A 16,412-nucleotide genomic window follows, 5' to 3' on the forward strand; every position below is an offset into this window, starting at 1 on the left:
CTAATGGGCTATCGAAATTATCTCAAGAAAAAAGAACAATTCTGAATTATAAGATAACTCAACAAGAAATTGAGGGTGCCATTCAGAATATGCAACTAGGCAAATCCCCAGGGCCAGACGGACTTACCTCCAAGTACTACAAGACATTGAAAGACTTTTTGATACAACCACTAATGGAGGTATGCAATCAGATTATGGAGGGGAGGAAGGCACCGGAATCGTGGAAAGAAGCTTTCATCACATTGATACCTAAAGTGGAAACTGAAAAGACTCAACTTAAGAACTACTGTCCCATCTCACTCCTAAATGTGGATTACAAAATTTTTGCAGATATCTTGGCAAGTAGACTTAAAAAAGTACTAAATGAAGTAATTCATAAAGATCAGGCAGGCTTTCTTCCAGGTAGACATTTGTTTGATAACACTAGGAATATCATTGATATTTTGGAACTTTTGCAAACTAACATCAATACAAAAGCAGTATTAATTTTTATAGATGCGGAGAAGGCCTTTGACAACATTTCTTGGAAGTTTATGAAGAAAAACTTGGAAGGGATGGGAGTGGGACGGGGGTTTGAAAATGGAATAGAGGCAATTTATTCAGAGCAAAAAGCTAAATTGATAGTTAACAATGTGGTGACATAAGAGTTCAAAATTGAAAAAGGAACACGACAAGGTTGCCCCTTATCCCCTCTGTTATTTATTTCTGTCCTGGAGGTGCTTTTGAACATGATTAGGGAGGACCGGTTGGTGCAAGGAATACAGGTCGAAGTGAAACAATATAAATTGAAAGCTTTTGCAGATGATTTGGTTTTAACATTACAGGAGCCAGAATCTAGTACGAAGAGAGTTCTAGAATTAATTCATGAGTTTGGTCGGGTGGCGGGGTTCAAACTGAACAAGCAAAAAACTAAGGTTTTGGAAAAAAAATTGACAACTGAGGAATCAGAAAGGTTTCAGAAAGAGACAGACTTAAAAGTGGTAAAGAAGGTGAAATACCTAGGGGTAAACTTGACTGCTAAAAATCTGAATTTATTTAAGGACAACTATGAAAAATGTTGGTTAGAAATTAAAAAGGATTTAGAAACTTGGTCAAGATTGAAACTTTCCTTGTTAGGTCGAATCGCAGCTATAAAGATTGTTGCCAAAGATGTTGTTCTTGTTTCAAACCCTACAAATTGTGGACAGAGTGGAATGTTTTGGAAAGTGGCAGAAAGATATCTCTAAGTTTGTCTGGCAGGGCAAAAAGCCCAGAATAAAATTTAAGATTCTAACTGATGCAAAAGAAAGGGGGGGATTTGCCCTGCCGGACTTAAGGTTATATTATGAAGCTGCAGCTTTCTGCTGGATGAAGGATTGGTTACTGTTAGAGAACACTGATGTCCTAGATCTGGAAGGGTTTAATAATGCGTTTGGATGGCATGCATATTTGTGGTATGACAAGGTTAAGTTTCATAAAGCGTTCAAAAACCATATTGTCAGAAAAGCAATTTTTATTGTCTGGACTAAATACAAGGACTTATTAGAAAACAAGACCCCGAGATGGCTATCACCAATGGAGGCTAAGGCCCGAAAAAGACTCAATATGGAGGCCGGTTGGCCGAAATATTGGGAAATAATAGAAAAAATTGGAAACAATTGGAGATTGCAGAGCTTGGAGAAATTAAAGAATAAGGTGCAAGATTGGTTACATTACGCTCAAATTCAAGAGGTTTTTAAGTTGGACAAAAAGATAGGATTCCAGGTGGAAAAATCGAAGTTAGAGACAGAATTGTTGGAACCAAAGACTAAGGTACTTTCAAGAATGTATAACTTGCTGCTTAAATGGAACACTCAGGATGAGACAGTTAAATCAGCCATGATAAAATGGGCTCAGGATATTGGGTATAACATTATGTTTGAGGACTGGGAAAGGTTATGGACCACCGGAATGAAATTCACGGCATGTAATGCCCTGAAGGAAAATATTATGAAAATGATATATAGGTGGTACATGACCCCAGTCAAGCTTGCAAAAATATATCACCTGTCTGATAATAAATGTTGGAGATGTAAGGAGGCTGAAGGGACATTCTTTCACCTCTGGTGGACTTGTGCAAAAGTGAGGGCCTTCTGGGAAATGATCTACAACGAGTTAAAAAAGGTATTTAAATATACCTTTGTTTAGAAACCAGAGGCCTTCCTCTTGGGCATTGTCGGCCGGAAAGTGTTAAAGAAGGATAGAACTTTTTTTATGTATGCGACTACAGCAGCAAGAATACTTATTGCAAAATACTGGAAGACACAAGATTTGCCCACACTGGAAGAGTGGCAGACGCAATTGATGGACTATATGGAACTGGCCGAAATGACTGGCAGAATCCGAGATTTGGGAGTAGAAACAATGGAAGAGGACTGGAAAAAATTTAAGGACTATTTACAAAAACAGTATAAGTTGTACGAATGTTAAGAAATTGCACGATCCAGAAAAATATGGATCCAGTAATTTGATTGTGAGATATAGAAAATTAAGTTATAAATAAGTGGATAAAAATTACTTTAAATTTAGAAATATGATATTTGAAAAGTACAAAATAAGGTATGAAACAAGGTAATAATTTGCTGGTATTTTTATTGAAAAGAACGCAGGGTTAGGGAGACGTGAGGAAGTCCAGTTAGTTGTTGTTGTTGTTGTTGTTTAGTCGTTTAGTCGTGTCCGACTCTTCGTGACCCCATGGACCAGAGCACGCCAGGCACTTCTGTCCTCCACTGCCTCCCGCAGTTTGATCAAACTCATGCTAGTAGCTTCAAGAACACCATCCAACCATCTCATTCTCTGTCGTCCCCTTCTCCTTGTGCCCTCCATCTTTCCCAACATCAGGGTCTTTTCCAGGGAGTCCTCTCTTCTCATGAGGTGGCCAAAGTATTGGAGCCTCAGCTTCACGATCTGTCCTTCCAGTGAGCACTCAGGGCTGATTTCCTTCAGAATGGAGAGGTTTGATCTTCTTGCAGTCCATGGGACTCTCAAGAGTCTCCTCCAGCACCATAATTCAAAAGCATCAATTCTTCGGCGATCAGCCTTCTTTATGGTCCAGCTCTCACTTCCATACATCACTACTGGGAAAACCATGGCTTTTACTATACGGACCTTTGTTGGCAAGGTGATGTCTCTGCTTTTTAAGATGTTGTCTAGGTTTGCCATCGCCTTTCTCCCAAGGAGCAGGCGTCTTTTAATTTCGTGACTGCTGTCACCATCTGCACTGATCATGGAGCCCAAGAAAGTAAAATCTCTCACTGCCTCCATTTCTTCCCCATCTATTTGCCAGGAGGTGATGGGCCCAGTGGCCATGATCTTCGTTTTTTTGATGTTGAGCTTCAGACCATATTTTGCGCTCTCCTCTTTCACCCTCATTAAAAGGTTCTTTAATTCCTCTTCACTTTCTGCCATCAAGGTTGTGTCATCTGCATATCTGAGGTTGTTGATATTTCTTCCGGCAATCTTAATTCCGGCTTGGGATTCATCCAGCCCAGCCTTTCGCATGATGAATTCTGCATATAAGTTAAATAAGCAAGGAGACAATATACAGCCTTGCCGTACTCCTTTCCCAATTTTGAACCAATCAGTTGTTCCATATCCAGTTCTAACTGTAGCTTCTTGTCCCACATAGAGATTTCGCAGGAGACAGATGAGGTGATCAGGCACTCCCATTTCTTTAAGAACTTGCCATAGTTTGCTGTGGTCAACACAGTCAAAGGCTTTTGCATAGTCAATGAAGCAGAAGTAGATGTCTTTCTGGAACTCTCTGGCTTTCTCCATAATCCAGCGCATGTTTGCAATTTGGTCTCTGGTTCCTCTGCCTCTTCTAAATCCAGCTTGCACTTCTGGGAGTTCTCGGTCCACATACTGCTTGAGCCTTCCTTGTAGAATTTTAAGCATAACCTTGCTAGCATGTGAAATGAGTGAAATTGTGCGGTAGTTGGAGCATTCTTTGGCACTGCCTTTCTTTGGGATTGGAATGTAGACTGATCTTCTCCAATCCTCTGGCCACTGCTGAGTTTTCCAAACTTGCTGGCATATTGAGTGTAGCACCTTAACAGCATCATCTTTTAAAATTTTAAACAGTTCAGCTGGAATACCATCACTTCCACTGGCCTTGTTATTTGCAGTGCTTTCTAAGGCCCATTTGACTTCACTCTCCAGGATGTCTGGCTCAAGGTCAGCAACCACACTACCTGGGGTGTATGAGACATCCATATCTTTCTGGTATAATTCCTCTGTGTATTCTTGCCACCTCTTCTTGATGTCTTCTGCTTCAGTTAGATCTTTACCACTTTTGTCCTTTATTATGGTAATCTTTGTACGAAATGTTCCTTTCATATTTCCAATTTTCTTGAACAGATCTCTGGTTCTTCCCATTCTGTTGCTTTCCTCTATTTCTTTGCATTGCTCGTTTAAGAAGGCCTTCTTGTCTCTCCTTGCTGTTCTTTGGAAATCTGCATTCAATTTCCTGTATCTTTCACTATCTCCCTCGCATTTTGCTTGCCTTCTCTCCTCCGCTATTTGTAAGGCCTCGTTGGACAGCCACTTTGCTTTCTTGCATTTCTTTTTCATTGGGATGGTTTTAGTTGCTGCCTCCTGTATAATGTTGCGAGCCTCCATCCATAGTTCTTCAGGCACTCTGTCCAGCAAATCTAAATCCTTAAACCTGTTCCTCACTTCCACTGTGTATTCATAAGGGATTTGGTTTAGATTGTATCTTACCTGTCCAGTGGTTTTTCCTACTTTCTTCAGTTTAAGCTTGAATTTTGCTATAAGGAGCTGATGATCTGAGCCACAGTCAGCTCCAGGTCTTGTTTTTGCTGACTGTATAGAGCTTCTCCATCTTTGGCTGCAGAGAATATAATCAATCTGATTTCGATGTTGCCCATCTGGGGATGTCCATGTGTAGAGTCGTCTCTTGTGTTGTTGGAAAAGCGTGTTTGTGATGACCAGCTTGTTCTCTTGACAGAACTCTATTAGCCTTTGCCCTGCTTCGTTTTGATCTCCAAGGCCAAACTTGCCAGTTGTTCCTTTTATCTCTTGATTCCCTACTTTAGCATTCCAATCCCCTATAATGAGCAGAACATCCTTCTTTGGTGTCACTTCGATAAGGTTTTGTAAGTCTTCATAGAACTGGTCAATTTCAGTTTCTTCAGCACCAGTAGTTGGTGCATAAACTTGGATTACTGTGATGTTAAAAGGTCTGCCTTGGATTCGTATCGAGATCATTCTATCATTTTTGAGACTGCATCCCAGTACAGCTTTCGCCACTCTTTTGTTGACTATGAGGGCCACTCCATTTCTCTTACGGGTTTCTTGCCCACAGTAGTAGATATGGTAGTCATCCGAACTGAATTCGCCCATTCCCGTCCATTTTAGCTCACTGATGCCCAGGATGTCAATATTTATTCTTGCCATCTCATTTTTGACCACATCCAACTTACCCAGGTTCATGGTTCTTACATTCCAGGTTCCTATGCAATATTTTTCTTTACAGCATTGGACTTTCCTTTCGCTTCCATGCATATCCACAACTGAGCGTCCTTTCGGCTTTGGCCCAGCCGCTTCATCAGCTCTGGATCTACTTGTACTTGTCCTCCGCTCTTCCCCAGTAGCATGTTGGACACCTTCCGACCTGAGGGGCTCATCTTCCAGTGTCATAACTTTTATATGCCTGTTGTCTTTGTCCATGGAGTTTTCTTGGCAGGGATACTGGAGTGGCTTGCCGATTCCTACTCCAGGTGGATCACGTTTGGTCCAGTTAGTTATATATATATATATAAAATGTTTTGTCTTATTTCTTTTTTTTTTATACTGATTGTTGGCGTATTTGTATTTGCTTTTCAAGTTTGTTGTTTTCATGGTGAAGGGATTTTGTGTGTTCACTTTTTGATTTGTGTTTGAAACTTAATAAAATATCTATAATAAAAAAGAAAAAAAGAAAAGAGAGGACCCAAATAATTACCGCCCAGTCAGTCTGACATCAATACCAGGGAAGATTCTGGAGCAGATCATTAAGCAAACAGTCTGTGAGCACCTAGAAAGGAATGCTGTGATCACCAATAGTCAGCATGGATTTCTGAAAAATAAGTCATGTCAGACTAACCTGATCTCGTTTTTTGACAGAATTACAAGCCTGGTAGATGAAGGGAACGCAGTGGATGTAGCCTACCTTGATTTCAGCAAGGCATTTGACAAGGTGCCCCATGATATTCTTGTAAAGAAACTGGTAAAATGCGGTCTTGACTATGCTACCACTCAGTGGATTTGTAACTGGCTGACTGACCGAACCCAAAGAGTGCTCATCAATGGTTCCTCTTCATCCTGGAGAAGAGTGACTAGTGAGGTGCCACTAGTCCGGGCCCGGTCTTATTCAACATCTTTATCAACGACTTGGATGATGGACTCAAGGGCATCCTGATCAAATTTGCAGATGACACCAAACTGGGAGGGGTGGCTAACACCCCAGAGGACAGGATCACACTTCAAAACGACCTTGACAGATTAGAGAACTGGGCAAAAACAAACAAGATGAATTTAACAGGGAGAAATGTAAAGTATTGCACTTGGGCAAAAAAAATGAGAGGCACAAATACAAGATGGGTGACACCTGGCTTGAGAGCAGTACATGTGAAAAGGATCTAGGAGTCTTGGTTGACCACAAACTTGACATGAGCCAACAGTGTGACACGGCAGCTAAAAAAGCCAATGCAATTCTGGGCTGCATCAATAGGAGTATAGCATCTAGATCAAGGGAAGTAATAGTGCCACTGTATTCTGCTCTGGTCAGACCTCACCTGGAGTACTGTGTCCAGTTCTGGGCACCACAGTTCAAGAAGGACACTGACAAACTGGAACGTGTCCAGAGGAGGGCAACCAAAATGGTCAAAGGCCTGGAAACGATGCCTTATGAGGAACGACTAAGGGAGCTGGGCATGTTTAGCCTGGAGAAGAAGAGGTTAAGGGGTGATATGATAGCCATGTTCAAATACATAAAAGGATGTCACATAGTGGAGGGAGAAAGGTTGTTTTCTGCTGCTCCAGAGAAGCGGACACGGAGCAATGGATCCAAACTACAAGAAAGAAGATTCCACCTAAACATTAGGAAGAACTTCCTGACAGTAAGAGCTGTTCGACAGTGGAATTTGCTGCCAAGGAGTGTGGTGGAGTCTCCTACTTTGGAGGTCTTTAAGCAGAGGCTTGACAACCATATGTCAAGAGTGCTCTGATGGTGTTTCCTGCTTGGCAGGGGGTTGGACTCGATGGCCCTTGTGGTCTCTTCCAACTCTATGATTCTATGATTCTATGATTCTAAGCTTCCTTCCAGGTTTCAGGTGCTCATCCCCCTCCTATAATCTTATTGCAAACTTCTAACAATGGTTGAATAAGCCATTCTTTCAGTATTTTATAGTATTTTGCTGATAAACCATCTGGTCCTGGGGTCTTGCCAAGTTGCATTGAGTTTATTGCGTATTCCTGTCTTGTAATTAGTCCATTTAGTGGGATCTTTTTACCCTCGGGAATCTTCTGCAGACCATTAGTTTTGATAAATTGCTCAATTTTAGCATGATCTTCTTTCTCCTTTTTATACAGTTGTTTATAATACTTATGAAAACATCTTCTTATACCACAGGGTTCTCCACAGACTTTCCTTCTGAACAATAATTGTGATAGTACTTTGTTTTTGCCTCTTTTTTAATTGCCAAGGTAAAAGTTTCCCAAATTTATTTGCAGATTCAAAGTTCCTTTGTCTCATCCTCTTTAGTTTCCATTCTATTTCTTGATTAATAATTTGTGAGTATTGAGTCTGTAAGGCTTTGATTTCCTTTTGTGTCTGCAAATTCTTTGGATTGCCTCTAAAGATCTTTTAGTTGTTCCAGAATTTTATCTTTTTTCTCATTCTGTATCTTTCTCCTAATTGAATTTTGTTGAATGAGAAATCCTCTCATTACTGCTTTGCTGGTGTCCCAAATAACCCTTGCTTCCATTCCCTGGTTCATAGAATCATAGAATCATAGAGTTGGAAGAGACCACAAGGGCCATCGAGTCCAACCCCCTGCCAAGCAGGAAACAATTTCAAAATAGTCCTTTAGGGCTTTTTGGGCTTTATTTACAATTTGGGTACTCCTCAACAAATAATCATTCATTCTCCATCTGAAAGAACCCTGTAAGGACATTTTCAATTCCATAAAAACTGCATTATGATCTGAGCAAGTTTTAGGGCAAATTTCTGTTTTTGATACTTTAGGAACCAGGTCTCTGGATATCCATAAATAATTGATTCTCGAAAATGACAGATTTGTGTCTGAATAGAATGTGAAGTCTTTTTTCAGTTGGATTTCTAACTCTCCATATGTCTGACAGGTCGAATTTGTCAGTTATTTCAAAGAAAGTTTTAGGTAGTCTGCCAGCATTTAATATTTTCTGCCTCTGAGTTCTGTCCATTAAGGTAGATGCCACTCCATTTAAATCTCTCATTAAATTTAATTTGTAATCCAAGTGTTCCAAAAGACTTGTTTCCAAGTTTTTTAAGAATTTTGATTTGCTGCATAGATTCCCAGTAACAAATATTTTTCACCTGGTGCTGTAATTTCCACTGGAATGTATCTTCCCCCCTCCTCTTTAAAGATCAATTTTGGGTTCCATTTTTCTTTGATATAGAAAACCACTCCTCTTTTTTTCCACTTTATCTGAAGAAATAAATTCTTGATCGAGTTGATCAAGAGGCACAAATAAAAGATGGGGGACACCTGGCTTGAGAGCAGTACATGTGAAAGGATCTAGGAGTCTTGGTTGACCACAAACTTGACATGAGCCAACAGTGTGACGCGGCAGCTAAAAAAGCCAATGCAATTCTGGGATGCATCAATAGGAGTATAGCATCTAGATCAAGGGAAGTAATAGTGCCACTGTATTCTGCTCTGGTCAGACCTCACCTGGAGTACTGTGTCCAGTTCTGGGCACCACAATTCAAGAAGGACACTGACAAACTGGAACGTGTCCAGAGGAGGGCAACCAAAATGGTCAAAGGCCTGGAAACGATGCCTTATGAGGAACGGCTAAGGTAGCTGGGCATGTTTAGCCTGGAGAAGAGGAGGTTAAGGGGTGATATGATAGTCATGTTCAAATATATAAAAGGATGTCACATAGAGGAGGGAGAAAGGCTGTTTTCTGCTGCTCCAGAGAAGCGGACAGGGAGCAATGGATCCAAACTACAAGAAAGAAGATTCCACCTAAACATTAGGAAGAACTTCCTGACAGTAAGAGCTCTTCGACAGTGGAATTTGCTGCCAAGGAGTGTGGTGGGGTCTCCACATGACCATATGTCAGGAGTGCTCTGATGGTGTTTCCTGCTTGACAACCATATGTCAGGAGTGCTCTGATGGTGTTTCCTGCTTGGCAGGGGGTTGGACTCGATGGCCCTTGTGGTCTCTTCCAACTCTATGATTCTATGATTCTATGAGTTTTTTATTTGATAAAATTTTTCTATGTAGCCTTGTAATGTGTGTTTCCTGTAAACAAATTACAACCAAATTCTGCTTTTCCAAAACATAGTAAACCTGTCTCCTTTTCTGAGGAGATTAAGCCATTAACATTCCAAGAATAAATTCTCAAAGCCATGATGTTAGACTAAGGGGTCACCGCTCCTACCCCGGCAGCTGCAGGCTTTCCAGTCCAAGTTCCACCAAGTACTTTTGCAGAAATCTGTCCTTCTCTCCAACAGTCTTAATTATTTGCTTTCTTCCTCCAAATTGAAGGAAAGACCCTCTGGGAATTCCTACCTGAAGAAGATATTTTTCCTCCTCAAGATGTTTGCCAATTCTGTGAAACTGGATCTCAGGTTCAAGAAGTGTCTAGGAATCTCTTTGAAAAGGACAATGGGTTTATCTTGAATTTTTAAAACTTTTTTGCAGTCCCAAAATGATATCTCTTTGTTCCTTGGTCTTGAAGACCACTATGCAGTCATAAGTTATTTTTGAATCCTTTTTGGGGCCAAACCTATAAGCTTTTTATATCCACAGTTCAACTTCTTCCTTTTTCAAGTCCCACCACGTCACAAAATGGTCTGTCAAACACTCCTTGAGTGGCTCTTCTTCCAATTGAGGGACCCCTCTCAATCTTAGATGAGATTCCCATTCCTTCATCTGACGAAATGCAATAGAATTTGAATTTTCATATTGTATTCATTCCAAATCTGAAACTGACCTGGCTAAAGGAATGGATCAAATTAGATGACTCGGATGTATTGGATTTAGAGGGAGTAGAGACGAGATTTGGATAGCATGCCTATTTAATAGATGAAAAAGTGAGAGTACATAAAGGCTTCCTAGGGCATATAATCAGAAAATCTATATATAAAATATGGGAGAAATATAAAAGACTCTTAGAACCGAAAACTCCCTGGTGGGCATCACCAGCAGAAATTGTCGCAGTGAAAAAATTAAATATGAAAGAAAATTGGGCTACCTATAAAACTGTATTAAAGGAAGAAAATGGGGAATTGGAATTAAAGGACTACACAGAAATTAAAGCTCATATTAGTGATTGGTTCCAATATATTCAAATTAAGTATAGATTAGCAAAAGACAAAAAGTTAGGATTTGAAAAAGAAATATCAAAATTCGATAAATATTTAATACAAGAAAAATCAAAAAATATATCTAAATTGTATAATCTGATTTTAGAGTGGGAAACAAAGGATGAATTGGTTAAAGCATCAATGATTAAATGGGCGCAAGACATTGGGAAAAATATTATGTTTGAACAATGGGAAAAATTGTGGAAAGAAGATATGAAATTCACCATGTGTTATATACTGAAAGAAAATTACCTTAAAATGCAACATAGATGGTATTTAACACCTGAAAGAATAGCAAAAATGAATAAAAACTGTAGCGATATCTGCTGGTGATGCAACACGGGAAAAGGTACTATGATACATATATGGTGGAATTGTTTAAACATCAAACAATTTTGGGAAATAATATATAATGAAATGAAAAAAAATGTTTAGATACTCATTTAGGAAAACACCAGAAGGTTTTCTATTGGGAATAGTACCAGGAAGCCTAAAGGAAGAAGATAAGACCTTATATTTATACGCAACAGTAGCAGCAAGGCTATTGATCGCAAAAAACTGGAAAAGTGGTATAATACTGACAAAAACAGAGTGGCTTGCCAAATTATTGGAGTATTACAATATATCCAAAACAATGGAAGAAATTGGAAGGATTTCAAAAGAAAAGATAGATAGGGACTGGAAGGTGTTTAAAAGATACTTCAAAATCATATCGAAAAATCAGAACTCCTATTAGAATAAACAAGTTCCGTTTCAAATACTGAAATATCAAATAAGACGGAAAACAATGTGTAATAGAAAAAGAAGTATGAAATTAGGGTAAAGGTGTGTGAAAGAAAGTAATAGAAGTGGAAAGAAATTGTAATTGAGTAGATTGGAAGTCAAACACAAAGGTGGGGTGAAGGGTTGGTGGACGGTGATGGGGAAAGGAACTATTTGTGGGATTGAGTGTAAGTATGTTTGAACATTTTTAAGGATTGTATGAAATGTATGTTTGTATGCTTGTATATGTGTATTAATGATGAATGTAAATTACCGTATTTTTCGCACCATAGGACGCACTTTTTCCCTCCTAAAAAGCAAGGGAAAATGTGTGTGCGTCCTATGGAGCGAATGCAGGGGGGAGGCAGGCGGGAAAAGCCCTCAAGAGCCGCACACAAGCTCCATGCGCTCTTGCGGGCTTTTCTCTAGGAGGGAGAAGGGACTGACTGGCTGCAGCAGTCCCTTCTCCCTCCTGGGGGAAAAGCCCCCAAGAGCGGCACCCTCTTTAAAGGCTGTGCGGCTCCTGCGGGCTTTTCTACGAGGTGGGGGAATTCCCCCACCTCCCAGAAAAGCCAGGAGAAGCCGCACAGCCCCTTTAAAGAGTGTGCAGCTTCTGCGGGAGGTGGGGGAAGCTGCAGCAGATTCCCTCCTCCCGGGCTCCCTTTGAAGCGGCAATGTGGGAGGGGAGCAGCTTACACTCGTGTAAGCAGCTCCTCTCCCACTTTCCTCCTTCAAAGCGACCACGGAGGAGGGAAAGAGGGGACCCATGGATCCTCTTCGCTGCTCGAGGCTGCAGCAGATTCCCTCCTCCCGGGCTCCCTTTTAAGCAGCAAAGTGGGAGGGGAGCAGCTTACACTCGTGTAAGCAGCTCCTCTCCCACTTTCCTGCTTGAAAGCAACTACGGAGGAGGGAAGGAAGGGGACCATGGATCCTCCGCTGCTCGAGGCTTCAGCGGATTCCTCCTCCGTAATTGCTTTGAAGCAGGAAAGTGGGAGGGGGGCAGCTTACACTCGTGTAAGCAGCTCCTCTCCCACTTTCCTGCTTCAAAGCAACTACGGAGGAGAGAAGGAAGGGGACCATGAATCCTCCCTGCTCACGGCTGCAGCGGATTCCTCCTCCTTGATTGCTGGGAGTTTCTCTGGGCAGGAATTCCCTCAGCTTAAGTGGGGTGGGGGAAGTGTGGCAGGTAGGGGGGTACTGAGAGACACATGTCTCTCAGATGAAAATTGGGAGTGGGCATTGTGTGAAGTGGCTGTGGATCTCCTGCCACAGAACTGTAGGACTGTATAGAGTTGGGAGGGCCACCCGAGGGTCATCTAGCCCAGCCCCCTCACAATGTAGGAATCACAGCTAAAGAACGCCAGGCAGATGGTCCCCCAACCGCTCCTTAAAAGCCTCCAGTGGTGGAGACCCCAAACACCTTCCGAGGTCATAGAATTGCAGGGTTGGAAGGGAACCCCAGGAGTCATCTAGTCCAGCCCCGGTGGACAGCGGGCGCAATCCATCCCGTTGTGCAAGACTAAAGATGCTGTGCAAGGCTAAAGAAGAAGCCAAGGCAGTGAGCGGGATGGATCGCGCTTGCTGCCTTGTCTTCTTTAGCTACACTGGAGTGCTCTGATGGTGTTTCCTGCTTGGCAGGGGGTTGGACTCGATGGCCCTTGTGGTCTCTTCCAACTCTATGATTCTATGATTCTAGGTTTAGCTCCTGGCTGGAGAGGTTGTGCGGCTATGGATCCCGCACGCTGTCTTGGCTTCTTTGCTCTTTGGGGCTGGGGGGGGAACCCGGGCTTCCCCCGCAGCCCCGAGAAGCTCTGGGAGAAGTGGACAGGCTGCATGCAGCCTGTCCATTGCTCTTTGGGGCTGGGGGGAAGGATAATATTTTTTTCCCTTGATTTCCCCCTCTAAAAACTAGGTGCATCCTGTGGTCCGGTGCGTCCAATAGAGCGAAAAATACGGTAAATAAAATTAAGGGGGGAAAATGAAACTCTAACTGTCTCAAGCTGTGCCAACCTTGTCTCATGTGTTGTAATCTCATTCTTCGCCTCTTTCATTTCAACACTTAAATCTTCAAACTTTTTATTCAATTTTTCTATACCCTCTGTATTACGATTTGTATTGTCTCTGATTTTCATTACCGATTCCTCAAAGGCTGCACTTTTAGAGCCATGTCTTCCAGTTCCCTTATCTGGTTAGTCAGCATTCAAGAATTTCAAGTTCAGTCCCACAGTTTAGTGGAGTGAGAGAGAAAAACAGATTCCCACCACCAGTCCCACAGGTGCCAGCTGAGGCAGCCCGCAGCCCCCCTGTTCCTAGTTGTTAAAAGCCAGGCTGTAAAAGAAATTTTCCAAGTCCCTTTTGGAATTTAACAGACAATCCTGGAGGTAACAGATACTTTTAGCTACTTTAAGATGTGTCCAGACAGCAGCAGGATACAAAATAACAGTCAATAGAAACAAAAATCAAATGTTTCACCTTCCATTGTGATGTCACAATGGAGCCTTTCCGTCCCGGGGGTCCGCAGCAGAATGAAGGAGCTTCTTTACTTTAATCACAGTCTCTCAGGGTTTTTAAAACTTAAAGTAATTCCCCCCTTCCCCCTGCAGAAGGGGGGCATTAGATTTGACTTGCAAACTTTCAAACAGTCTTTTTACTATTGAGGCTTCGGTCCTCGTTTACCGACTCTACTTTAGTTCAACGAAAGGGATCGACCTCCATTTTTAAATCCCCTTTTCCCTGCTAATCTTGATCAAATTTAAACTTTATCCTTTACTTACAGTTCCAATTTTTAAGTCCTTTTTTTTTAAAAGGAATTGGCCGCTCACGAACCCCAGACTCGGAGCTTCGCGCTGTGAAGGAAGCAGTCGTTTCCGCTGTGCCGCGTCTCCGACCCCACTTGCTCTTGGGGCTCCTACGATTCTATGATTCTATGAATGGAATATTTGAGACTGGGCGATAGTTGGCCATACTGGCTAGGTCTAAAGATGTTTTTTTAAGAAGCGGTTTAATGACCGCCTCTTTCAGCGGGTCTGGGAAAGCTCCCTCACAGAGGGAAGCATTCACCACCCTGCAGAGCCCATTGCCCAGCCCTTCCCGGCTTGCTTTTATTAGCCAGGATGGGCAAGGATCAAGGAGACAGGTGGTTGGTTTCACACGTCCAAGCAGCCTGTCCACATCCTCGGGGGTAACGGATTGAAATTGATTCCATGCAACTTGACCAGACAGGGCTCTAGCACTCTCCCGCCCCAGCCCTGCTCCCACGGTGGTATCTAGCTCCTTCCGAATATGAGTGATTTTATCTGCAAAAAACTTTGCAAAATCGTTGCAGGAGATCTTGGGGTCTTTACAAGGCCCCGGTGGTAAAGGTGGTTCTGTTAAGTTGTGGACCACCTGAAAGAGTCTCCTGCTACTATTTTCTGCAGATGCAATACAGGCAGTGAAGAAAGTCTTCGCCGTGGCTATCGCCGCTTGGTACGCTCGACGTTGAGCTGTAACCCGTGTCTGGTCCGGTTCAGAATGAGTTCTCTGCCACCAGTGCTCTAGTCGTCTCAGCAATTGTTTCCTTGCCCTCATCTCTGGGGGAAACCACAGGGCTGTCCAGGCTCCATGCAATTGGAGAGGGTGCTTGGGAGACAGACAGTCGATAGCCCTAGTTAACTCCACATTCCAGCGGGCCACCAGGGAATCAGATGAAAATTAATCCCCAACCAGATATCCATCCCACCCACCCCAACAGAGCAAAAGGGGGGGGGAGAAGAAACAACTTAAAGTGCCACTGACTGCTTAAGGACATTTTAAAACACATTAGACACTTGGAACAGGAAAGCAATAGCAAAACAACTCTGCACTTTTGTAGCTGGGAGTGTGAGGGCCTGGGCCCCACCCCCTGGGCCAGTTGGAAAAGGCCTTGGAAGGGAGCAACATTCCTTTGTAAGAAAATATGAAATAAAGTCAAACCATTTTTACAGGCAAAATTAAAATAAAATAAATCAATGTGGGGTGGGGGGGGACAAGAAATTTTCCACACTGGGTACCACATGACCTTCCTACGCCACTGCCCTCAAATAGAAAACATCTTCAAGTAAGAGAATTGTCCTCTAGAATAGGGGTAGGCAACCTAAGCCCGCGGACAGTCCAGCAATTAGCGTGTTTTTACATGAGTAGAATGTGTGCTTTTATTTAAAATGCATCTCTAGGGTATTTGTGGGGCATAGGAATTCGTTCATCCCCCCCCAAAAAAAATAAATAGTCTGGCCCACCAGATGGTCTGAGGGATGGTGGACCAGCCCATGGCTGAAAAAGGTTGTTGACCACCCTATGCTTGTTGACATGCAGGGTGGTTTCTTACTGCATATTAATCTGTCATTCTTATGATATTTGTTCATACCTTGCAAGTGTCCCAGGACATCCCGTTCTTTCGCATGAGCATGGCGGCCATTTTGAGTGCTGCAATATCATCCTGAAAAAAGCACTTTTTGGGGGCCACAATCTCTTGCAGCACCCTGACACACATGTTTTTACATGCCAGGAGAGCACAGCACTGGAAAAAATGAGTCTTTTGGGTTCTGTGATCTCATGCAGGTGATGTAACTCACGTGGGAGCACGGCCAGGAAGAAACACATCCTGGTTTGGGTGCTCAACATGTTGGAGGTTATGTTCATTGTTATTATGAAGCATCATGCCTTATCATGTCAACCAGGAGGAAACAAACTGGGAGGAGATAAGCCTACCAAGAGCTTTCTCTGAATCACTGAATGTCTATGACCCCCTATCACCAGAGATACATTTCTTGTGCCTTTAAGGCCTCAGTTGGGATCTATATCTGGGCTCAGGTTTGGTCTTGGTTAACTTGTCTTCGTCATTCTCCTCTACAGATCTCCTCGATGATGATATTGCAGATGATGTAAGGTGCCTTAAGAAGGTTATCACCGAGAAAGGGCTGGAGTATTGGTGAGTGACATCAGCTTTCCTGCTTTATCAGAATGAGCAGCTGGGGAAAATGATGTAATCAAGTCAAAGCAGAAAACAAAAAAACTGTTTTTAAAGGCCCTTTAT

General features: G+C 42.4%; 1 protein-coding gene across 1 annotated transcript in view; it reads left to right on the forward strand.

The window, feature by feature from the left end:
* The window catches only part of LOC309522547 (lysozyme C-like), a 46,094-nt gene that overhangs the window by 28,441 nt on the left and 1,241 nt on the right, over positions 1-16,412 (forward strand). Inside the window, exon 3 of the mRNA XM_082205919.1 lies at positions 16,232-16,307. Coding sequence (XP_082062045.1) covers positions 16,232-16,307 — 76 coding nt within the window. The remainder of the gene's footprint in view (positions 1-16,231; positions 16,308-16,412) is intronic.

The sequence above is a fragment of the Podarcis vaucheri genome, assembly GCF_965113315.1.
Source record: "Podarcis vaucheri genome assembly, chromosome: 17".
Taxonomy (NCBI): Eukaryota; Metazoa; Chordata; class Lepidosauria; order Squamata; family Lacertidae; genus Podarcis; species Podarcis vaucheri.